At 42.9% G+C, this 24,659-nt stretch overlaps 1 protein-coding gene across 3 annotated transcripts in view; it reads left to right on the forward strand.

Moving 5' to 3' along the window:
- The first annotated feature begins 3,335 nt into the window (after window positions 1-3,335).
- The window catches only part of CEP120 (centrosomal protein 120), a 129,199-nt gene continuing 107,875 nt past the window's right edge, over window positions 3,336-24,659 (forward strand). Inside the window, exons 1-14 of one of the 3 annotated variants that reach the window (XM_077936098.1) lie at window positions 3,336-3,657; window positions 8,831-8,987; window positions 9,471-9,585; window positions 11,059-11,200; window positions 12,828-12,976; window positions 13,389-13,586; window positions 15,157-15,384; window positions 15,552-15,750; window positions 17,407-17,575; window positions 19,176-19,325; window positions 20,622-20,804; window positions 22,324-22,420; window positions 22,499-22,651; window positions 24,538-24,627. In XM_077936098.1, the coding sequence (XP_077792224.1) occupies window positions 3,606-3,657; window positions 8,831-8,987; window positions 9,471-9,585; window positions 11,059-11,200; window positions 12,828-12,976; window positions 13,389-13,586; window positions 15,157-15,384; window positions 15,552-15,750; window positions 17,407-17,575; window positions 19,176-19,325; window positions 20,622-20,804; window positions 22,324-22,420; window positions 22,499-22,651; window positions 24,538-24,627 (2,082 nt within the window). In that variant the 5' untranslated portion in view covers window positions 3,336-3,605. Of the gene's footprint in view, window positions 3,658-8,830; window positions 8,988-9,470; window positions 9,586-11,058; window positions 11,201-11,685; window positions 11,806-12,827; window positions 12,977-13,388; window positions 13,587-15,156; window positions 15,385-15,551; window positions 15,751-17,406; window positions 17,576-19,175; window positions 19,326-20,621; window positions 20,805-22,323; window positions 22,421-22,498; window positions 22,652-24,537; window positions 24,628-24,659 lie in introns of those variants that run through there. The other 2 variants (XM_028748610.2, XM_077936099.1) reach the window with 2 other exon arrangements.

Below are 24,659 nucleotides of genomic sequence, written 5' to 3' on the forward strand. Positions count from 1 at the left end.
GTGAAGGTGGTGAAGGTCCTGTGCGAGTGCCTGGAGGCGGTTGGAGGATGGATGGATAATGGATAGAGGTTGAATCCTGACAAGACAGAAGTACTGTTCTTAGGGGACAGGGGGTGGGCTGGTGTGGAGGACTCCCTGGTCCTGAATGGGGTAACTGTGCCCCTGAAGGACCAGGTGCGCAGCCTGGGAGTCATTTTTGACTCACAGCTGTCCATAGAGGGGCAGGTCAATTCTGTGTCCAGGGCAGCTGTCTACCAGCTTCACCTGGTACGCAGGCTGAGACCCTACCTGCCCGCGGACTGTCTCGCCAGAGTGGTGCATGCTCTAGTTATTTCCCGCTTGGACTACTGCAATGCGTTCTACGTGGGGCTACCTTTGAAGGCGACCCGGAAACGGCAACTATTCCAGAATGCGGCAGCTAGACTGGTGACTGGGGGCGGCCACTGAGACCACATAACACATAACTTGAAAGACCTACATTGGCTCCCAGTACGTTTCTGAGCACAATTCAAAGTGTTGGTGTAGACCTTTAAAACCCTAAATGGCCTCAAAGGCCCTGTATACCTGAAGGAGCGTCTCCACTCCCATTGTTCTGCCCGGATGCTGGGGTCTAGCGCCGAGGGCCTTCTGGCGGTTCCCTCATTGCGAGAAGCAAAGTTACAGGGAACCAGGCAGAGGGCCTTCTCGGTAGTGACGCCCGCCCTGTGGAACACCCTCCCATCAGATGTCAAAGAAATAAACAACTACCTGACATTCAGAAGACATCTGAAGGCAGCCCTGTTCAGGAAAGTTTTTAATGTGTGACATCTTAGTGTATTTTTGGTCTTTGTTGGAAGCTGCCCAAAGTGGCTGGGGAAACCCAGCCAGATGGGCGGGGTATAAATAATTTATTATTATTATTATTATTATTACACTGGACTCAGCGACATTACTCAAGAAACAGCGTTTTGAATGTGTTATAAACATGCAACACCAGATGGTGCCAGAGAGCAAAATAAAATTATAAGTGATTTCCCATAGCGTTTTTTTATTTTGTTATAATGATTTAATTTCTGACCTATTTATAACGTTTCCCCCCCCTGTGTGTAGATCCACCCACTGTGAGACAGAGGGGATGAAAGTGGTAACCATCTTAGAGCATAGTTACATAAAGATTGGTGGGGAGTTGGTTGTTAACATGTACCCATTCTAAAGAGCCGAAAGGTATACATTTTCTAGAGGGACAGCCATATTAGTTTCTTGCAGCAAAAGAATTGAATGGCAATCGCATTACTAACAGTAGTGATTCCCCCCAAAAAACGAAACAAAAAACCATGTATGTTGATAACACAATAATCCTGAAATCGGCAAGCCAATTAATACTTGTAGCATGATCTTTTTTAATGCCACAAGTGAAGGTCTAATAGTAGTTATAAGTCAATGGTTGCAGTCTCACTTTGAAGTTCTTGTGTTCCTGCATTCCCAGTATCCTGGGAGGTTAAAATGTCCCCTCACTGGCTTTTCAAGATTTGTGCTTACTCCCACTCTCCCTCCACCTTTATTAATGAAATATAACTTGAATAACAATACTGTTCATATAAATGTAAACTAGTTCAAAAGGAACATATTTATGAGGAATATGCCATAATAAATTTTTCTCTCTTTTCTTTTCCGGGTTCCAAAGAAACTGATTGTCCCATGTATTCTGGAAATTGCCATTCATATAGCGAAACATAAATTATATGGAAATAATTCTTCTTCTCCAAGCAAAAAGGCAAACCCTTAAAAGAGACATTCCTTCTAGGTTCTAGGTCTCTCTTCTAGGTTCTGGGTCTCTCTTCTAGGTTCTGGGTCTCTCTTGCCTCCTTGCAAGGAGTGGAGGGAACTCTGTTGCAACAGGAAAAAACAAAGATCTGCCTTGCTTTCACTGCCTCATGCCTCCATCCATTCATCTCTGAGCGATCATGGACTTAGAGGGCTGGGTCCTTTGGGCAGCAAAAGCCAACCACCTCTCTTTTTCTGTATCAGATGGAGCATTTGTCAGATGGGTGAGGTATAAATAATAAAATGATGCTGATGTTGATGATGGAACAGGATGTCCCTATTTTCATAGGAGAAATGTGGTTTGTTTGTTTTTGTGGACGGGGGTGCTATTGGGTTGTTGTTTTTATTTTTTATCATATATTTTGTGGTTCTATAGCTTGATTTTATTCTGTGAACTGCCCTGAGACCCCTGGGTACAAGGTGGTAAATAAATTCAATAAATAAAATAAATAAATTTTAAAAAAAATTAAAAATTAAAATGTTGGCAGGTTTGATCACCTCCTGGCAAATAGAAGGGGAAGAAATGGAGGCAGTGAGAGATTTTACTTTCTTGGGCTCCATGATCACTGCAGATGGTGACAGCAGTCACGAAATTAAAAGACGCCTGCTTCTTGGGAGAAAAGCAATGACAAACCTAGACAGCATCTTAAAAAACAGAGACATCACCTTGCCGACAAAGGTCCGTATAGTTAAAGCTATGGTTTTCCCAGTAGTGATGTATGGAAGTGAGAGCTGGACCAGAAAGAAGGCTGATCCCCGAATAATTGATGCTTTTGAATTCTGGTGCTGGAGGAGACTCTTGAGAGTCCCATGGACTGCAAGAAGATCAAACCTATCCATTCTGGAGGAAATCAACCCTGAGTGCTCACTGGAAGGACAGATCCTGAAGCTGAGACTCCAATACTTTGGCCACCTCATGAGAAGAGAAGACTCCCTGGAAAAGACCCTGATGTTGGGGAAGATGGAGGGCACAAGGAGAAGGAGACGACAGAGGACGAGATGGTTGGACAGTGTTCTTGAAGCTACCAGCATGAGTTTGACCAAACTGCGGGAGGCAGTGGAAGACAGGAGTGCCTGGCGTGCTCTGGTCCATGGGGTCATGAAGAGTCGGACATGACTAAACGACTAAACAACAACAACAACAGCTTGATTTTATTCTGCGAACCGCCCTGAGACCCCCGGGTATAGGGCGGCATATAAATTCAGTAAATAAAATAGATAAATAAAATAAAATAAAAAATAAAATAAAATGTTGGAGGGTATGAACACGGGGCCCGGGGAGTGAGATGAGCAGATATCACGGAAACTGAGCTGCTCCCCTTGCAAGCCATCCCTCCCTCGGCATCGCCCGCCACAAACGCGCAGCCTGCGCTCCTCGCCTCCCGTTTCCCCCCGCTGCCCTCGGAAACCTCCTCCCGTTTCCCACCGCCTCTCCCATAGGTGGCGCTGCAGCGCGCGCGCTTCACCGCCCGTCCCCCCCCCCCCCGGGGAAACAACGAGGCAGCAGCGTCCGGAAGTTGAAGCGGCATCCCGGAAGCGCCGCTCTGTCTCCTCCCCGCCCCGTCTCTCTCTGTGCCTCGGGTCCTTGCCTTTCCGCCTCCCGGTTGCTAAGCAGCGGCGGCGGCTGGTTTGAAAGCGCGCCCGAGGCGCCAAAGGGGAGGCTGCCGGCGGGACCAGAGAGGAGGAGGGCGTTGGGGCCCGGCCTCGTCACCGGCTTGGATGTGGGGACCCGGCGCGGAGAGGGCAGCTTCGCGAGAGCCTTGCGTCCTGCCTGCCAGAGCAGAGAGCCCGCCTGGAGGAGAATGGGCACAACAAGGGCCGACCAGCTCCTGATTGTGGTCTCTATCCTGGAAGGTAAGGCGCAAGGAAGGGGGGGGGGTGTTAAAAGGAAAGGCAAAAAATCAGAGACCCATTCATCTATGGATGCCTCCACCCCACCCATAAGTTAGGGGGCTGCCTTAAAGGGAGTTGGATCGCCCATCCATTGAGGGTAGTGTCGCCTACACTGACCGGCAGCGGCTCCCAAGGGTTTTTAAGGCAAGGGGTCTCTCCCACTTCTGCTCGGAGATTTGGGATTGAGCCTGGGGCACGTGGTTCAAGGTGTGAGCCCCCATGTAAGGTGGCTGCTTTATCCTCCTTTACTTGTGAAGCTGAGGCTCCAATACTTTGGCCACCTCATGAGAAGAGAAGACTCCCTGGAAAAGACCCTGATGTTGGGAAAGATTGAGGACACAAGGAGAAGGGGACGACAGAGGACGAGATGGTTGGACTGTGTTCTTGAAGCTACGAACATGAGTTTGACCAAACTGCGGGAGGCAGTGGAAGACAGGCGTGCCTGGCGTGCTCTGGTCCATGGGGTCACGAAGAGTCGGACACGACTAAACGACTAAACAACAACAACTACTTGTGGGCATGGGCATAGCTAGTACAGTCATACCTCGGGTAACAGACGCTTCAGGTTACGGACCTGCCAAAACCCGGAAGTACTGGAACGGGTTACCTCCGGGTTTCAGAGGTCGCACATGCGCAGAAGCTCTAAATCGCTCTTTGTACATGAACAGAAGCACAACCCATGCGTGTGCAGACACAACACTGCAGGTTGCGAACGCTGCAGGTTGTGAACGTGCATCCCACATGGATCACGTTCGCAACCCGAGCGTCCACTGTATTTGTTTAAGGGGGGAGGGACAGGCTTTATTATTATTTATAATTTATTGAATTTATCTTTTCTTCTTCTTTGGCGATCACTCGTAGCCAAGTAAGATTGTCTTCCATGAACACGGTTTTAACAGTGAGTCCGTAAGTGACTGTGGAGGCCAATTCTGGATCCACATGTCCTTCCACAGTGGGGATATAGGTTCCTGGCTGGGAGTTGATCACAGTGAGGGTTTGCCAAATGTGCCTTCCTCTTAGCTTGTTTCTCCCTTTCATCCTGAGTTTGAGTGTCTTCAAACCTTGACACCTTTGGTAAAGGCTGTTCTCCAATTGGAGCGCTCGCAGGCCAGTGTTTCCCAGTTGTCAATGTTTATCCTACATTTTTTTAGATTTGCCTTGAGAGAGTCTTTAAACCTCTTTTGTTGACCACCAGCATTACGCTTTCCAGTTTTAAGTTTGGAATAGAGTAGTTGCTACCGCCCTATATACCCGGAGCTCTCAGGGCCGTTCACAGAACAAAATCAAAATATAAAACCACAATATTTGGAATCAAACTAAAAACAACAACCAAATAGCATGCACGCACACACACACACACCCCGGTAGGAGGGGGCAGAACTGAGTTGTCCTTGATGCAATTGGTCAGTTAAGTATTTTTATTTATTTGCTTGATTTAGGGGGGCAGCTGCCCCCCCAGCTCCCTGGGTACACCCATGGTTATAGAGCGGACTTCAATTTTGGGAGAGTTGAGCCCCCTAACAGTGTGATTCACTGCTCAGAAGTAAGTCTCTTGAATTCAGCAAGAGGTAGCATTGTTAGAGGACCCTGAGGCTCATTAGGTCCAAACACCTGCAATGCAGGAATATGCAGCTGTCCCATACAGAGATGAAGCTTGCAAAATCTTGGCATGGCGAGCACAACGCTCTAACCAACTGAACTCCTAGGTAGGTCAGTATGTATAGGATTGTAGTCTAAGTCTGCCCAAAATATCTCTTACCATGTAGCGGTTGGTTGTGTAAATAATGAATGTGGAGACAGCAGGGTGATTTTATATTTGGAAGTGTCTGATAAGGCAGGAAAGCGGAAAGGTTTTTTCATGCTCTTGACACCAGGTGAAAGAGCTCCTGCTTCTTCTTTTGAAAATATAGAGTACCAGAGTTGCATCTTTAATTCATTAAGCAAAGGAAACAGGAGAGAGCATGTCTGAGCATTTCTACAACTATTGCTAACCATCCCATGGAGGCGCAGGTCAATTCTGTATCCAGGGCAGCTGTCTACCAGCTCCACCTGGTACGCAGGCTGAGACCCTACCTGTCCGCAGACTGTCTCGCCAGAGTGGTGCATGCTCTAGTTATCTCCTACTTGGACTACTGCAATGCGTTTTACGTGGGGCTACCTTTGAAGGTGACCCAGAAACTACAACTAATCCAGAATGCGGCAGCTAGACTGGTGACTGGGGGCGGCCACCGAGACCACATAACACATAACTTGAAAGACCTACATTGGCTCCCAGTACGTTTCCGAGCACAATTCAAAGTGTTGGTGCTGACCTTTAAAGCCCTAAAGGGCCTCGGCCCAGTGTATCTGAAGGAGCGTCTCCACCCCCATCATTCTACCCAGACACTGAGGTCCAGCGCTGAGGGCCTTCTGGCGGTTCCCTCATTGCAAGAAGCAAAGCTACAGGGAACCAGGAAGAGAGCCTTCTTGGTAGTGGCGCCCGCCCTGTGGAACGCTCTCCTATCAGATGTCAAAGAGATAAACAACTACCTGACATTCAGAAGACATCTTAAGGCAGCTACAGGGAAGTTTTTAATATGTGACATCTTAGTGTACTTTTTGTCTTTGTGGAAGCCGCCCAGAGTGGCTGGGGAAACCCAGCCAGATGGGCGGGGTACAAATAATAAATTGTTTGTTTGTTTGTTTGTTTGTTTGTTTGTTTATTATCCCACTTTACCATCATGTCCTTGAGCTAACAACTAAGGCTTTCAGATCCAAGGTTGTAAATTCTTTGCAGGCTTCAGTTTCTCATTTCGGTGGCAGAGTTCTGGTGTTTACAACATAAAAGCTGGCAAAAGGAAGGGAGAAATTTGTGAACAGAATGATCAGGTATAAGGGGAGTAGGATTAATAGAAGGCACAAAAACAGCATATGTAGTCAGATTCATAATTCTGTGTTACTGCTTCAGAAATTTAGTATTGAGGTATTACAGTAGACACTGCCTGTCTTCTCAGAATAGTATGGTATTGCACAGGAAAACATTGTTGTAACATTTCTGTGGAAACCAGTACCATGTCATTCTAAAGATAGGCATGAGATGAGCAGAGTTTGAACTCAAGATACCTGGGGATCTTATGTACATGTTCTCAAAGAAGCAAAATGTAGCTGGTACTTCTTGTTACATTGTTTGTGATGCATTAGAATTAGGAGTGCTTAGTTTTTTTAAAAAAAAATCCATGAACTCCAGCATATTGTGGTCCTTGCAAGTACTTCTCAATGTATGTATATTTTATTTTCTGCTTATACACCATCTAACTTTCAAAAAGATTAAAATGCCGACTTCAGCAATCTTTTATTGGTTGATTTGTTCATAGTAATTTTAACCTGATCTTAAAATGTATGTTGCATTCTCTTTCAGCAATCTGGTTTATTGTGGCTTGTAGCATAGTGATGAATAACAATTATTAAAATGTTACTGGTGAAAATGTTAAGTAAAGATAGTGAAAACTTAAGGCAATATGAAATTAGTCCATATTTAAACATATGGTAGAAAAAAGTTCTCTATTTACCTTTCTACTTGCCTTTTATTTCTTATCCATCAGTAGATAGATCCACACAGATCAAAACAAACACTCCACACATATTTACTAATGGTCCCATTGAGCTCCAGATGTGAACAGAATTGCAGCTGTGGTATGTGTATATCACAGTATAACTTAAAGAAGTTCATAGATTTAAAGTTTGCAAGATCTGCCTCATTTTTTACTACAGTCAGGAGACTCAGTAACTGGCATACACAGAATTCTGAGCCCAGGAATTGGTTTTGTGTACCAGAACTGAGCTAAACACTATGAGTTATCCTAAGCCTTTCTTCCTTACCTTTCAATAATAATAATAATAATAATAATAATAATAATAATAATAATAATAATAATAACAACAACAACAACAACAACAACAACAACAACAACAACAATAATAATAATTTATTTGTACCCCGTCCATCTGGCTGGGTTTCCCCAGCCACTCTGGGCGGCTTCCAACAAAGATGAAAAATACACAAAAATGTCACATATTAAAAACTTCCCTGAACAGGGCTGCCTTCAGATGTCTTCTGAATGTCAGGTAGTTGTTTATCGCTTTGACATCTGATAGGAGGGCGTTCCACAGGGCGGGCGCCACTACCGAGAAGGCCCTCTGCCTGGTTCCCTGTAACTTGGCCTCTCGCAGTGAGGGAACCGCCAGAAGGCCCTCGGCGCTGGACCTCAGTGTCCGGGCAGAATGATGGGGGAGGAGACGCTCCTTCAGATATACTGGACCGAGGCCGTTTAGGGCTTTAAAGGTCAGCACCAACACTTTGAATTGTGCTCGGAAACGTACTGGGAGCCAATGTAGGTCTTTCAAGACTGGTGTTATATGGTCTCGGCGGCCGCTCCCAGTCACCAGTCTAGCTGCCGCATTCTGGATTAGTTGTAGTTTCCGGGTCACCTTCAAAGGTAGCCCCACGTAGAGCGCATTGCAGTAGTCCAAGCGGGAGATAATCAGAGTATGCACCACTCTGGCGAGACAGTCTGCAGGCAGGTAGGGTCTCAGCTTTCCCTCCAGGTGGAAAGCTGGAGGGTCAGCATGCTGGCTGTCAGAAAACCAAAATCTCTTCCCATGACTCACCAAGCCATCACACAAGTGACTGCCAGTTATGACCCAGTCACTTTCTTGGTGTAGTTCTTGCTCTGTGTAGTTCTTGTGTACTGCATACTGTGCACACAAGCAGTTTTAGTTGCGATCTGCTTCCCGTTTCTTGGTGTAATCTTGTGTTCCAATGCAGAATTGAGTCAGCTTTTCGAAAGATGTGTTTGTACAGGTAACCAAGGAACAGCCTTTGATTATATATCAGATTCTGCAATGTGCCCAGGAGTTTGTGATTATTAAGCATCTACATCATGCCCTATATAGTATACTATCAGCTGTTCTCGAAGCTACAAACATGAGCCTGACCAAACTGCGGGAGGCAGTGGAAGACAGGAGTGCCCGGCGTGCTCTGGTCTATGGGGTCACGAAGAGTCGGACACAACTAAACGACTAAACAACAACAACAACAACAAATCAGCTGTTTATGAAGAAGCTATCTAATAAATGTGCCTTTTTCCTTTTCCAGGGCGTTACTTTCCAAAACGTCCAAAGCATATGCTTGTGGTAGAAGCAAAGTTTGATGGTGAAACTCTAGCCACAGACCCTGTAGAACATATTGATCAACCTGAATTTGCCACAGAGTTAGCTTGGGAACTTGACAGGAAAGCACTTCACCAACACAGGTTATTTTCTCAAAAGATTTCTGAATTGCTTGAGTGTGTGCTTGTTGCATGTATTTAGAATCTTGTAAAGAATGACTATAATAACTTACCCTGAACTGTACTGGAAAACCTATGGGTGTATTCCATTCCCTTTTCTGTATAGCATTTGGCTAGAAAGCTCAGATAGTTACTAAAAAGAGCAGTGTTAAGCTCTGTTTTCACCTCCAAAAAAAGTAACCAGCTTTCCTATATTTAACTGTTGCCATATACCTGAAGCCTATTTGAGAGGTTGGAAAATTATATATGTGCTTGTTAACTGCTAAAGTTTCCTTATTATTGAGAAGAAATACATGCAATATAATATATATTAAAATAATTACTACTGTTTCTGATAATATCTAGGTGGTTTTATCAGTAAAAATGTTGCCTGTACCATTGGGGAACCAAAAGTTTATGTAACTGCTTCCAATGCCTTAATGGTCTTGCATATTTATTTCCTTGCAGATTACAGCGTACACCTATCAAGTTACAATGCTTTTCTGTGGATTCTCTCTCTTCTGCCAAAGAGCCTGTAGGTTACATTATACTAGATTTGAGAGTTGCTCAAGAGAAGAAACAGGTATTGTATAGAACCCGGCTTAAACACATCACAATAAATGAATGTGTGCTCCTTTATCAGATAAGCCAGATTAAATGGTATTGATTTTCATTCTCTTATTGAATGGCAGATTCTAGACATATTTGTTCATTGGGGTGGTAAACCTGTGTCTGAGCTGTACCAAATATCAGCTGGTGGGTCGGTGTTGTTCACCTGGTTTCTCAAAACTATGCACCGCTGCTGGTTACAAGGAGGGGGAAGGGAGCAGAGAGCTGTTGTGCCCACTCTGAGTTTTCCACTGCGTTGCCCATCCCTCTTCCTGTTTGGTAACCAGGCCGTTCCTCTCCTGTCTCTGTGGACAAGCCAGTATTATGGAAGTACAGTGGAACCTTCGTTGTTGAACGCTTCGGAAGTCGAATGTTTCGGCTTTCGAACGCTGACAACCCGGAAGTGAATGCTTCCATTTTTTAACGTGCCTTCAAAGTCAAACGGCTTCCAAGGCATGTTTCTCTATTTTTTTTCAATTGAATTCGCTGGCCACCCATTGAGCCTCGATTGTCGAATGTTTCGGAAGTGGAACGGTCTTCCGGAATGGATTACGTTCGACAACCGAGGTTCCACTGTATTTAAATATAGCCCTATCTTAAAATACCAGGACAGTGTGTGAAACTACAACAACATTTTAAACAAATGAGAAACAGCACAGAACAGTCATTAAAATGACTGGCTATTCAAGAAAAAATTAAGCAGCTGCATATTTATTTATATAACCTGATAACAAAGCTCAGGTCAATGACCTGCCCATTAAGATGATTATCTGCCGTGGTTTGTAGCAGAAAAAATTCCTGCTATTATTTACTAAAGGGATTTAATGGATATGCCTTTGTCCACCATAGCAGGCTAAATGCAAATAATAACCTATGATATATGCTCTAAATAGTTGCTTTGTACTTTTTTTGTGTGTGTGGGAGGGGCGGAATGACTAGCTTTTCTAAACAATTTTTTTCATGGAGGGAATTAAGATTTCTATGAACAGATGGCAGCAGAGTCAAGTGCAGAATTATTCTGGATATAGAAAGTTCAGCTGTAGGTGGTGAACATATTATGTGCTTTTGGAGCCCTTCACCCCCATATTAGGGTAGCCGAAAGCTAGTGCAGTCATGCCCTCTGCCTCTAAACAGATTATCTCTGGCAATCATCTGTTTACTAGGGAAAGAGGGTATTACTTCTGTTTTCAGATCTCTGGATTAGGGCCAAAGTCTTGTCCCCCCCCCCCCTTTTTTTTAATAAATTGAAAATTGAAGTGTGAACACATGATATAATTTCACTTCTGCTGTAACAGTGTTGTATGATCACAACTATTCTTTGTCTTAGGCTTAACTTTAAATGTAAGATCTTGTAAAACGTAGCCAACTTGGAAAGAGATTTTATCTGACGACAATACCGTGTATGTATAATTTCACCCAACTTTTTGTTTTAATCAAATCTCTGCAGCCGCCAAAGTGGTATCCATTACTGAGCAATAGATACACAAAATTTAAATCTGAGCTGCAACTCAGTCTAATGCTAGAAACTGATACTAAGGCATCCACAGATGGCTTTAAAGCGAAGGACGCACCTCCCAGAGATGTAACAGGTTAGTAGAATAATGAACACTTCACCAAACACTATTATGTTGTGAAAATTGTGGGAATTCTGCAGTTACGTCAAGTTGATGGAGATCCTAAAATATCCTTGGTTAGTATTGGCAAATTCACTGTACAAATCCTCTGTATTCTGTTTTGTTTCCTCTTTTGTTCTGATCGCAAATCCTAGGGCTGAGCATCTGCTCAGCAGTATTCTCTTACTTAATTCTAAATTTATACCTACCCTCATGGTGCTACTTTGCACCTGGCTCCAGATGGTGGGTTTTGGAGTTCCGTTGGGCGGAAAAACTTGATCTTACAACCTGAAGTCAGAGATTTGATAGTTGATTTCTGACAGCTGAAGTGATTTCATCTTTGCTCATTTTGACAAAGTTTCAGGGCTAAGAACATTTGAATATTCACGTTAAAAATCTTAATGGCCTGTCCTGTATCAGAGTGGTTTACAAGGCTTCTGTTCCATTCCTTTATGGCAAAGGTGGACAATCTGTCAATGTCAAGATGCTGTAGGACTACACTTCCCATCATCCCTGATGATTGGCCATGCTGGCTGGAGCTGATGGGAGCTGGAGTCCCAACAACATCAAGGGGGCTACAGGTTCTCCATTCCTACTTTATTACATAAAGAATTATTTTTATATCTTAACCACTCATGAATTTTATATATTATATTTTGTTATTTAATTTTCTCTCTATATATTTGATTATATTTTTTCTGCTTTTCTAGATATAAAATAGTAATTAATTAAAGACAGAAAAGCAATGTATTCAGTTATCCTATTTTAAAGCTTTGGTCTATATTATGTTTTCACCTTTCATCTTTATTCTACGTTAAGCTTTCATCTTTACTCTGTATTAAGCTTTCATCTTTCCCCCTTATTTTTCATATGATTCTCTGTCCTAAAGCTTGTTTAAATTTTGTTGTCAAGATTAGTAAAGTATAACCTCAGTGGAATATTGTAAACAGTGAATTTCCTTGTTTCTGTCTCTGTTTTGTTAACTTATTCTTTTACTAGATGTGTCCAACACTTCTGGGCAAGTTTGTGTAAAAAGCATAAGACAAATAAAACACAGGTGTTGGGTATGTGTGGTATAACTTCAACTTCAGGTTGTACAGATAGTTATTCTCTGGTCTTCATGAAACTGATATGATACTATTTTCTTCTTACAAAAAAAAGCAGGAAGGTGAATCCTTATCCTTAAACATAGACTGTCAATGCCAGCAGGGCAGACAAATAAAGTATTAAAAAGTGGAGAGTTAGGGTTTACATAGCTGTTTTCTGTCCTTTCATCTGTCCTTTCATCTGCTTTGAGATGAAATCCGTGTAGGTCAGGGATGTAGAAATTGTGGTCCTCCAGATGTTGGACTCCAACTTTCATCTGGTCTGGGATGATGGGAATTGAAATCCAGCAACATCTGAAGGGCTGCACATCCCCCATCCCTGTTGTAACTGATGACTAGATTGACATGGGGTTTATTCAGCCCCTTACTAGCCCAGGGCTAATAGGATTTTTTTAAAGACACTGTCCTCTCTGAATTTCATCTCTCTATATTTTCAGCTCCCAATAGATTTTATTATGTTCAGAATACAACTGAAGGCATTTGTTTTCTTTTTAAAGTACCTCTTCAACAACTTGGGTTGGATCCCAAAAACCTTGCAGCAGTGCTTAACGAAGAGGAAGGATACCATCAAATTGGACCAGCAGAATATTGCAGAGACTACTTTGTTCTGTCTGTCACTGTTGCGTTTGCTACACAGTTAGAACAGGTAATAATGCCAGTCCATGGTACCACTATCTGGTTTCGCCTGTGGTGGAGCTTTCAAACTCTGGATGGTCAACATGTGAAAAATCATGTCTCATTGCAGCATGACTTGGTGGTTCTTCATAACCCCCAGATTCTGTATAAGAATGATTGTTCCCTTTATTGCTGTTAAAAATCTAAACCAACCTCAAAGTTACAGTGTTGCCCTCATGATGGCAGGAGCTTGGGAGAGTGAGCAAGGACAACTTTCCAGCCTTGGAATTCCTTAGCTTTTGATGTTACCCATGTTAAATATTTAAAACTTGAATAGACGTTGGAATACAGCACTTCTTTTGATAATAGACATGAACATTCCCGACTTCTTATGAGCAGTGTTGAGGACCTGTTTGCATTTTTCTCCTCTTTTTTTGTAACAGCTAATACCTACCACAATGAAACTTCCAGAACGACAGCCCGAGTTCTTCTTCTACTATTCACTCCTGGGCAATGATGTTACCAACGAACCATTCACTGATTTGATCAATCCAAACTTTGAGCCAGAAAGAGCATCTGTTAAAATACGCAGCAGCATTGAAGTTCTAAGAGCTTATTTTTTTGCTCACTCAAAGTTGAAGGTAAGCATCCATTTCTGCTCTCTGGTAAACAAAGATTTAGCTGTTGCATCTTGTTTCGAAGTGTGTGACTCCTCTTCAGTCCAAATTGTTAAGAGGATACCATAAGGATTTAGGGTGTTATGGCAGATCAAATTTAAGGACTATTATACTTTTTTGATATGTTGTTAATTTTATTACTTATGAGCTGCACCTTCATAAAAATAGAAAAACAAGACAGTGGGCAAACATAAGAACCTAATACTACAGTAGTATCAGTATAAGGTAAAAGGTAAAGGTACCCCTGCCCGTACGGGCCAGTCTTGACAGACTCTGGGGTTGTGCGCCCATCTCACTCAAGAGGCCGGGGGCCAGCGCTGTCCGGAGACACTTCCGGGTCATGTGGCCAGCGTGACAAGCTGCATCTGGCGAGCCAGCACCAGCGCAGCACATGGAACGTCGTTTACCTTCCTGCTGGTATGCGGTCCCTATTTATCTACTTGCACCCGAGGGTGCTTTCGAACTGCTAGGTTGGCTGGCGCTGGGACCAAGTGACGGGAGCGCACCCCGCCACGGGGATTCGAACCACCGACCTTTCGATCAGCAAGCCCTAGGCACTGAGGCTTTTACCCACAGCGCCACCCGCGTCCCATAGTATCAGTATAAACTGCTTGGTAAAAAAATATGAACTCAGTTTTTAGAGAATGTCTAAAAGAAAGCTTGCTGGACTTTCTTTTCTATGGACAAGGAGTTCTTCAGAGCTGCCACACTAAAAGCTTGCTCCCTGGTAAAGGACAACCAAACCTCAGGAGCATGGCGGAGAGACACCAAAAGTACACCACCAGGGGATCTTGGTAATTGAGGTGCAGCATAAAGAATCAGGCTACTCCTTAAAGTACATTGTACCCAAATTGTTTATGGCTCTGTAAATTAACACAAGAACCTTGAGCCTGCCCTGGTAGGAAATCAACAACCAATGCAGCTCTCTCAGCAAATTAGCATCGCTACCAGTAACCTGCCAAATTCTGTCCTAGTTGCAGCTTCTGGACCAGATAGTTATAAGGGCAGCCCATATAAAGCATGCTACAGTAATCAACTCTTACAATTACCATTGCATGGACCACTGTGGTCAGGTTATCCTGGTCACAGCAGATGTACCAGCCAAAGTTGGGAGAAGGCATTTCTAGCCCCAGATGTCAGTTGTGCCTCTAGTGACAAAGATGGATTCAGGAGCACCCTCAAGCTACAAAAATGCTCCATCTTGGCCTTTCCTTCTTCCTTCCCCTTTACAGCTTGTGAGCTTGTGAGTTGTGGCTTATCGTGTACTGAAACATGACCGCTTGGAGTCTCTTGCTATGTTTTGACCTGAAGAATACAGGGTTTCGGAGGATAAGACAGTCTGGGAAGATTAGGCAGTCTCGATAACCTTCTAAAGAGGGCTGTTTGGCTTATTTTATTCCAGCATCCATTACAAACACATTTTTTTTTAAAGGACATAATGTTTCCATTTGGATGTCATTGGTTGGGTGTAAGTAATCGTTTTTGTACTGAATGCTCATTATAGTCACTTTCATGATACCCTTTTGAAACATAGATCCATCTTTGCTGTGGGGACCAGTCTCTTGGAAGCACTGAAATACTTTTAACTGGGCTGTTGAAGAAAGGAAGCGTGGAAATCCTTCAACATCCAGTAGCAATTGAAGGAGCATATATTCTTGTTCCACCTAACAGAGCCCGGCAAAAGCTGCCACCTGTCCCTTTGGATATGGCTCCCACTGTTGGGGTATCGGTATCGCTTCAAAAAGATAGCAGAGTTTCTCAGGTACAACTCAATTGTTCTCCTTTTTATATACTTTTAAAAATGGAAATAAAAATATTGCTGTTGTGCATGTATGTAATGAAGTTATTATTATTATTATTTATTAAATTTCTATACTGCCCCTCATCCGAGGATCACGTGTTTAAACTAGGCACTATTGTTTCGTTCAGCCTCAGCTATCTTCAAAGGTTGAGTCTGAAAATGTGAAAAGAGCTTCATCTCCAGTGCGTGATCCAAAAAGGAGTCCTGAGCCTGGTTCTCAAAATGCATTACCCCGGGTTAGCCATTCTCCTCCCATAAAAGATGACGCGACAGACAGCGAAGTGGAAAGTCTGCAGTATGACAAGAACCCAAAGGCACAGAAAAAAGGTAGGCAGCACATCAAAGCAAATGTTTATAAAATTACAGCTGTCATATCTACCACAAAATACTGTTTTCTTTATGATTGCTTGGTAAACTGATGCAAGGAAATGGGTGATCATTCACTATGCAGTAATGCAACTTAAAATATTCTGAAGACTCCAGTAAGAGGGAGAGAGTTATCTGCGGTCAACCAGTGAACTGCGGGCAATGTAAGGTTTTTAATTTGTGATGTGTGGTTTAGCTCTGCAGTTGAAGAACTGGGCAGATATTTGTATTCAAGCAAATTGCTTGGGTCTGAGCACTGCTCCGGGACGCGGGTGGTGCTGCGGTCTAAACCACTGAGCCTAGGACTTTCCGATCAGAAGGTCGGTGGTTCGAATCCCTGTGACGATGTGAGCTCCCGTTGCTCGGTCCCTGTTCCTGCCAACCTAGAAGTTCGAAAGCACGTCAGAGTGCAAGTAGATAAATAGGTACTGCTCTGGCAGGAAGGTAAACAGTGTTTCCATGCGCTGCTCTGGTTCGCCAGAAGTGGCTTAGTCATGCTGGCCACATGACCCGGAAGTTGGACGCCGGCTCCCTCGGCCAATAAAGCGAGATGAGTGCCGCAACCCCAGAGTCGGTCACGATTGGACCAAATGGTCAGGGGTCCCTTTACCTTTAAGCACTGCTCCCTTCCCTTGTGAACAGAATGCAGGAGCATAGCCTCCAGCCGGTGGCCACTTTGCATGATGGGGCCAATGTGTGAAGACTGCTTGAAATATGAACACCTGTTTTTGGTATGCTATTTTTTGTTTGCCACATAGACCAGCCTGTACCATGTGACTTACCTTAAAACTGTCAACAGCTGTGTTTGGCCACAGGCTATGATGCTGTACAGCTAGTTCAACATTTAGGTTTAGAAAGCGGGGGAAAAAGTATGGGAAACAGCCTTATTAGAAAAACTAACCAATAAACTGAAACTGACACAGGGACAAATAGAAGACGCCTTCACCCCGGTATGGCTCCCCTTTATCACATACACAGCCCAACAAGACGACAAGAATCCACCAACAGCATATGAATCAATCTGGCTAACCTGATTCAAAATAAACACTCACACCCTGCTCTCACACAAAAACAGTTCTCACTACAGCCAACCAAAGACAACCAACCACACCCTAGGCCACCCCCAACCTCTCTCACTACCAAGGAAGTACAAGTGAATAGTAAGAGAATCCATACAAGTAACGCTGACACAACCCCTCTCACACACTTACTGTAAGTAGAATAATAGAAGTATAACCACCCAACCCCACTCCCCCTCTCCCCCTTTTTTCTTTTTCTTTCCCCCCCTCTTCTTCCTAATTTTTAAACCAATTCATAAACCAAGAACTCATACCTTGACCACTAATAATGAAACATATGTTGTAGATATTTTTCCACATTTATTGTACTATTTTTGTGATACGCAATTGACATGAGAAAACTTGGTATACTTATTTGTATAACATTATTCTTGTTTATAAAACCCAATAAAAAAAGAAAGAAAACTAAATTTTGTCCAGAAAAAAATTCAAAAGCTTCTTACTTTCAAGTATTAGAACTTGTACAGCAGGGGCTCTCAAGTTTGGAATGTGTCAGCATCTATCTTAAAAGAAAATGTGCTGTCTGTTTTCTCTTCAGCCTCGAATGCCCGAGCACCCGCTTCTCAGACTCAGCAGGCCGGTACCTCTGAATCTACCACAGGTCAAAAAATTGCTGTTCCAGCAGCATCCCATCACTTCTGTTTCTCAATAGACTTAAGAACTCTCCATAATCTGGATACTGGCTTTCCCGTCAATTGTATGTTAAGGTAAAGCATGTGTTAGATTATTGTTTCACATCTCTTCACTGGGAGAACTTTCAATTTATTTTTCCGTTGCTTCCTGTCCCTTAACCAGTTACCAGTCCACGAGAGGATCTGAAAGTCTAGGTACACAGTGTCACTGTGATCACTTCTATGTGTCCTGTAAATAACAAACTTCTTGCTCATCATGAACTTGATCTAAAACTATGGGTAATTGCATCTTTCTTAGGAGAGTCTTATCCCTATAATTCTGAGGATAGGACACAGGTGCTGTACACTGTAAGAGGGCAATCTCCAACTTTGTTCAGGTCTTGTAACTTCCATTAATGGACGAACATGTCTTGCCCGAATAGTCCCTTTTCTTTAATCTGCACATTTCTTTATAAACTCACTATGCTGTTGTGGCAACTTGTGGATTTTTAGCTATGTTTCTGGATGGAAGACCCCAGTATACATGCTAAGTTGGAAAGTTTTTACATTTTTTAAAAAGCTAGGGAAATACTGAAAGGAGTAACTTCATGGAAATTGGGCACAAGCGTATCACTTTTGGGCTGAGTAATTTTTGTTGTTTAACTGGCCCACTTGGCCTTCTGTTTTATGGAATGTGAAGTGTCCATTGAATGAAACTTGGTATATGAAGTCCATGAAGAATTCTATGTTTCAGCTCCCTAGTGGTGACCAAAAATGTAATCCTGGGGAACACCAGGGGAAATCGGCAGCAACATATTAAAACACACACCCCTAGAAATATTCTTAACAATACCCAACTGCGCCCAATCCTTACTGGGCGCAGGATCACTGTCACACTCTGCTCCCTTACTTTAGAAAATAAAACAAAGGATGCAAGTCAGTCTTGCCTCTCCGGAGCAATGGGAATCCAGTGTCCCTTCAAGATGTTGTTGGAATCAACCAGCATGGCCAATAGTGAGAGGCGATTGGAGCGTATTGTTTGATAGAAAAAATGGTGTGGCATTCACCTAAGTTTGATTCATAGAAAACCCACGGAAATCAATGGACCTAACTTAAGTCCTGTTCATTAATTTCAATAGGTATACTCTGATTAAACTCAATTGAATACCATGGCATGTTAAGACATGCCATTAAGTCATTAGTTAGCTTGACGTTCATTTACTTAAAGGTCTTGAAGTCATAAGCTGGTAGCACTGAATTTGTTATAGTATTAATATTATTTGTGTGTTTGTTTCTCAATGGGACGCAGGTGGCGCTGTGGTCTAAACCACTGAGCCTCTTGGGCTTCCCAATCAGAAGGTCAGTGGTTTGAATCCCCACGATGGGGTGAGCTCCTGTTGCTCTGTCCCAGCTTCTGCCAACCTAGCAGTTCAGAAGCGCACCAGTGCAAGTAGATAAATAAGTACCGCTGCAGCGGGAAGGTAAATGGTGTTTCCATGTGCTCTGGTTTCCATCACGGTGTCTTGTTGTACCAGAAGCGGTTTAGTCATGCTGGCCACATGACCCGAAAATCTGTCTGTGGACAAACTCCGGCTCCCTCAGCCTGAAGGCGAGATGAGCGCCGCAACCCCATAGTCGCCTTTGACTGGACTTAACCATCCAGGGGTCCTTTACCTTTACCTTTTTACCTCCATAGGTACTCATATCCGTTTTTTGGAAGCGCTGCACCCATTATGACAAACCCTCCCGTGGAAGTAAGGAAGAACATGGAAGTGTTTCTTCCCCAGTCATATTGTGCATTTGATTTTGCAACCATGCCCCATCAGCTGCAGGATACCTTCTTCAGGTATGTAACAAGGGTGCCATTTTAACAATCTGTGCATTGGTACATTTCACTTTCCTTCACAACTAGTTAACCATACATACATTTTGAAATTGCAAGTTAGCGCCAGCTCAACATAACTTTGTATCTTCTCCCCATCCTCCCACTTTATGTAGATCTGCTCTGGAGGGTTTGGGGAGCGTTCCCCTTAGCTCTACATTAATTACAACCCTATACATTTGTCCTCAGGATTGGTTATTTAGTTCAGGTGGCCCGTTTTGTGTCAGCAAGGTGGTATGGCATCTGCTAATAAGTTCCATTTAAATATTTGTCCCTGCTTTGTTTATCAGTTTCCTTTTTTCCAGCAGTGTGGGCATGATCTTATCATCTTCACAAAGGGCAGAATGCAGAGCCATGACGCTTACAGTGGTTTAGGTTTCATTTGCTTCCACATCTATAGGGGCAATGGACAGGGGAGAGTAGGTTGGTTTCTAGTGGTCCTAGCAACTGGGGGTATAGCCTGTATGCAAGGGCAGGTAGGGACTCAAATTGCCGAATACCAGAGATCTGGGTGCATGCTTTGAAGAACCAGGTACTTGCCCAGCACAGTAGGGGGTGGCAGGTGACAAAGGGAGATATGGTTCTCTCTCTGTGTGTTGTTTTCTAAGTGATGGATTAGGTCCCGCAAAGCACATTTGGTCATCTCACCCTTCGTATGGTTGCACTTTGCTCTCTGTGTGCAACTGGTAGGGACTGGAATCTGCCCTATATCATTCATTGACTCAGTTCGAAACCTGCAAACCTATTCTAAACTGAATGTACTTCAGAGCAGCTCATTCAAACCGGTCATATTCAGAAGAAATACTACTTGCTTGTGGAAGCTGTTGAATTTTCACTCCTAATGTGATGTGACACAGGTTTGGATGGGTTTTTACTGTTGTTAATGGCTAACCAGTAGGAATGGAGAAACCTTGAGACAACAACTTCACCATAGTTCTTCCCTTGGATTGGGACCTATTTTCGGAAATGCAGGAAGTCAAAGTATATCGCTCAATTTTATATTTCTACGATGAAAAATTACTGTGATGGGTGTGAAATGTTCTTGCAAAATTGAGCATCCTTGAACTCCTTCAAGTGGTTGTACTCTTTTGCCACAGGGTAGCATTGATGTCTGCCAGTGCATCTATGCCAACATCAAGATGTAAAATAAATGCATCTTTTCTACCCATCCCGGCCTATGGCAGCTGAGGAAGAACCCATCTATGAGAACAAAATACAAACTTCTGTATGCTATTTGTATTTTTTTCCTCTGTCTTTCAGGATACCATTGCTGGTGGAGCTGTGGCATAAAGATAAAACAGCCAAAGACTTACTGCTGGGAGTTGCAAGACTCCAGCTTTCAAATATTTTGGCCATGGAAAAAACCCGCTTTCTAGGTGCCAGTGGGGAACAGTGCTGGCGCCAGACCTTCAGTGAAACAATCCCTGTTACAGCAGCGCAAGGGTACAATGAGCTTTGAAAAATAAGGTTCCTCTGTTATAGCTGGTTCTGTTTAACACTCCTATAGGCCTTTTTGAATTATTATTTTTTTGCATTTAGTAAAACTCTTAATACTTATTTTTGAAGAGCTTGCATAACTCTTAATTTTGGGGGACAAAAGGGACCAGTGGAACAATAGTGTGGGAGACCACATCACTTCCATCCTCTTGTGATGCTGCAGAGCTTCTGAAAGCATACACTCAGTTGAACTTGAAAAGTGATACCAATTTGTACTTGTAGAAGTGTACACAAAAGATTCCAAATGTGCCTTTCTTTAGCAGTCATGCAAGCATTGTCTGCTGACTTGGTAAAGATTTGATTACAATGTGGAGCTTGGAATTTTTAATCTATGTAACTTTCTAATGGTGAATGCATATTTAATTTCAAAATATATGTTTACACAATCAAACTTCCCGGTATATTATGTAGAAGATTTTTTCTGAAAAGCATGAGTGTACCCAAACTTAGTAGCCACTAGATGGCAGCCCTCCAAACCTAATTGGCTTTAGCATTTGATGTCAAACTCAACTCACTGATGTGAAAGTGACTGTACTCCTTTGTACTGATTTGTTTCAAATGTCAGATGTTTATTTCCTGTAACTTGATAAGTTTACCCAACTTTTCAGTGTATTTGCATAGAAAACTATTTAAACTTTACTAAAAATGGATAAAAGGAAGCTTGAGAAACAAATGTAAACTGTAAAATTATTGCTGTACGCAACTTGGGTTTCATGTTTTTGTTTCTTTAGTGATACTTTTTGACTTTTTTAGTAACAAGACAATCATCTGAAAATAATCTGGAACATTTATTTTGTGGACAGTTGACCTTAATGTGTTTCCTTTACGTCCACACTTGCCAGGTTGTGAGTGTGCATATTAAAGTAAGACACTTGTAGCAGCAAATATTTAATTCTGAGTTTTGAAACAAAACTGTTTGCAGATATGCAGAAAAATAAGCCTCAAGTCAAACCTGATAGCCAGCACCACAACACAAGTGATTAGGAGGAACAAAGAGAGAAAATTCAGGCAGACCAGAGATTAGCTGGTAACCAGTATCATAATGTTCATAATGTTCATAAATCATAATGTTGGTCTCCAGCCTCTTTATTCATGAATAGGAATAAATGCTCTGTACTTCTCTAATAGAGCAGCTATTCCTTTTTCAACTCTCTGTGTTCCATATTCCTAAAAGAATTGGCGTCATGTCTGGGTCTGTCAGTCAATCAAACAATTTATTGTGTATAGCCAAAGGCCTTTACAATGAACATGTTTTGATCAGTCATCTGACAGTCAGGATTGTTTGACCTCTTTATATAAAACTGGTTTACCTCCCGAGATCTTTTTTGGGAGGAAAGAGAGAAAAGACTGCTGTAGAAATAAGTCCACTTTTCTCATGCTTGTTCCATTGTAAACAAGTGACAGTAGAGAGCAAGATTAATCTCAAATGAGAGAAGAGATGAAATGTTCTTGTTCTTGTTTATAGGACAAGCAACAGGATAGCTGAACTTTCATACACGGTGACTCTAGAAGATTATGGGCTTGTGAAAATGCATGAAGTTGTGGTGTCCGATTCTTCTCAGGTAAACAGAAACGTACCCTTTCTTGTTTGGAAAGACACAACTCCATTGAAGGTTATCTAATAGCATTTCCATGTTTAGGGTTTAGGTGCCAATGAGCCACCACTGGTTCCTTCATCTCAGCCACGTAATGTTCCTGAAATCCAGCCAGAAACAAGAGAAACTCTAGAGTACAAAGCAGCACTTGAATTGGAAATGTGGAAGGAACTACAAGAAGACCTTTTTGAAAACCAGGTTTCTTTATACACTTTTTTTTAACCACTCTTAACAAAAGGCTAATGTGACAGATCTTAAACCTAGGTTGCAGTTCAGGTGGATACAAGTGTGGGAAAGAGGTTTTTAAATTGGAATCAGCCCTTTAGCTGATTGTACAACAGCATTGTACACTTGGCAGATTCATTATAGATGGCTTCATAATGTTCAAATACATTTTTAGGCGTGTCTCACAGGGTAATAACCCCAGTCTCACATTGCGTCTGGGCAAAAAGGCAGTTTGGTATACATTGGTACCTCGGGTTACATACGCTTCAGGTTACAGACTCCGCTAACCCACAGATAGTACCTCGCACAGATAGTACCTCGGGTTAAGAACTTTGCTTCAGGATGAGAACAAAAATCATGCTCTGGCGGCACAATGGCAGTGGGAGGCCCCATTAGCTAAAGTGGTGCTTCAGGTTAAGAACAGTTTCAGGTTAAGAACAGACCTCCGGAACAAATTTAAGTACTTAACCCGAAGTACCACTGAGTCTTCAAGGTGTGCCCAGGATGTTGACAGCAGGCTAAAACTGATCTGCGTTTTGGAAAGATTATTTATATTCAAGAGGAATCTTACCTATTTATAGTCTTGAGCACAAAGGTTCCTCCTTGCCGATACAGGAACACTTTTGGTCTGCTGCCCCATCCTTCAGTCATTATAATATATCAGTCATGAGACTGTACCACCTTTGGATTTTACAGAGCACCTTGGAAGAGTGGGGGGGAGAGAGAATTCCAAATATTTGCAATATTGAACTAAGAGGAAGAGTGATTTTATTCACTGGGGTCTTGCAATGTACTGGCATGTTCACTTTCTGTGGGCACGGCCTGGAAAGTGCCCAAGGTAGCTCAGTTGCTAGAGCATGAGACCCTTAATCTCAGGGTCGAGGGTTTGAGCCCCACATTGGGCAGAATATTCCTGCATTGTAGGGGGTTGGACTAGATGGGTCCTTTCCAACTCTACAATTCTATGATTCTATTCTACTTTTAAAATTTCCTTCCACTTCAGTTGCTTTCCCCTCCCATCTCTCCTGCTTCAGTTGAATTCAAGTGGAAGCTTACCTCTCTTTTTCCAATCACTTTTAAGGCTCTCTACTTCCCTTATGTTTTCTAACATAGGGTTCTGCTATTATTAGCCTATGAGTTATGGTAGTATTTTATGACTGCTTAAATAAATTTGCAAATGTGGTGTAAAGTGCTCCATTTTACTTCTGGTTATGGTAGCTTTAGATATAATTCAGCTTTACACAGCTATGCATAACTATTGTCTCTTACCAGCTACCATTTAAAAATTAACAGACCTGTAATCAATTTTTAGGGACGTAGGTGGCGCTGTGGGTTAAACCACAGAGCCTAGGACTTGCTGATCAGAAGGTCGGCGGTTCAAATCCCCGCGACGGGGTGAGCTCCTGTTGCTCGGTCCCTGCTCCTGCCAACCTAGCAGTTCGAAAGCACGTCAAAGTGCAAGTAGATAAATAGGTACTGCTCCAGCAGGAAAGTAAATGGCGTTTCTGTGTGCTGCTCTGGTTCGCCAGAAGTGGCTTAGTCATGCTGGCCACATGACCCGGAAGCTGTATGCTGGCTCCCTTGGCCAGTAAAGCGAGATGAGCGTTGCAACCCCAGAGTCGGCCACGACTGGACCTAATGGTCAGGGGTCCCTTTACCTTTACCTAATCAATTTTCAGGACTGATAATGGGAGCTGTCTGTGTATTTGATCTGGAATTCCCCCCAATGTTCTGAATGTTTAATTTGCACGCAGCGTTGAGTTTCTTGAGGAAATACTTCCACAATAGTTCTGACTGAGTTATGCAAATTTTATGGTTTTCGAAGGAAGACATTTTGAAATTGCCTTTGTTTTTCACAGCTGAAGAAGAAGGAGCTAGCTCATATGCAGGCTGTTGCAGAGGAGTGGAGAAAAAGGGACAGAGAGAGGGAAGCATTGGTGAAGAAAAAAGTAAGACCCTTTCCCCTTTGAAATGCTTCACA

The sequence above is a fragment of the Podarcis muralis genome, chromosome 11 (genome assembly GCF_964188315.1).
Source record: "Podarcis muralis chromosome 11, rPodMur119.hap1.1, whole genome shotgun sequence".
In the NCBI taxonomy this organism is placed as follows: Eukaryota; Metazoa; Chordata; class Lepidosauria; order Squamata; family Lacertidae; genus Podarcis; species Podarcis muralis.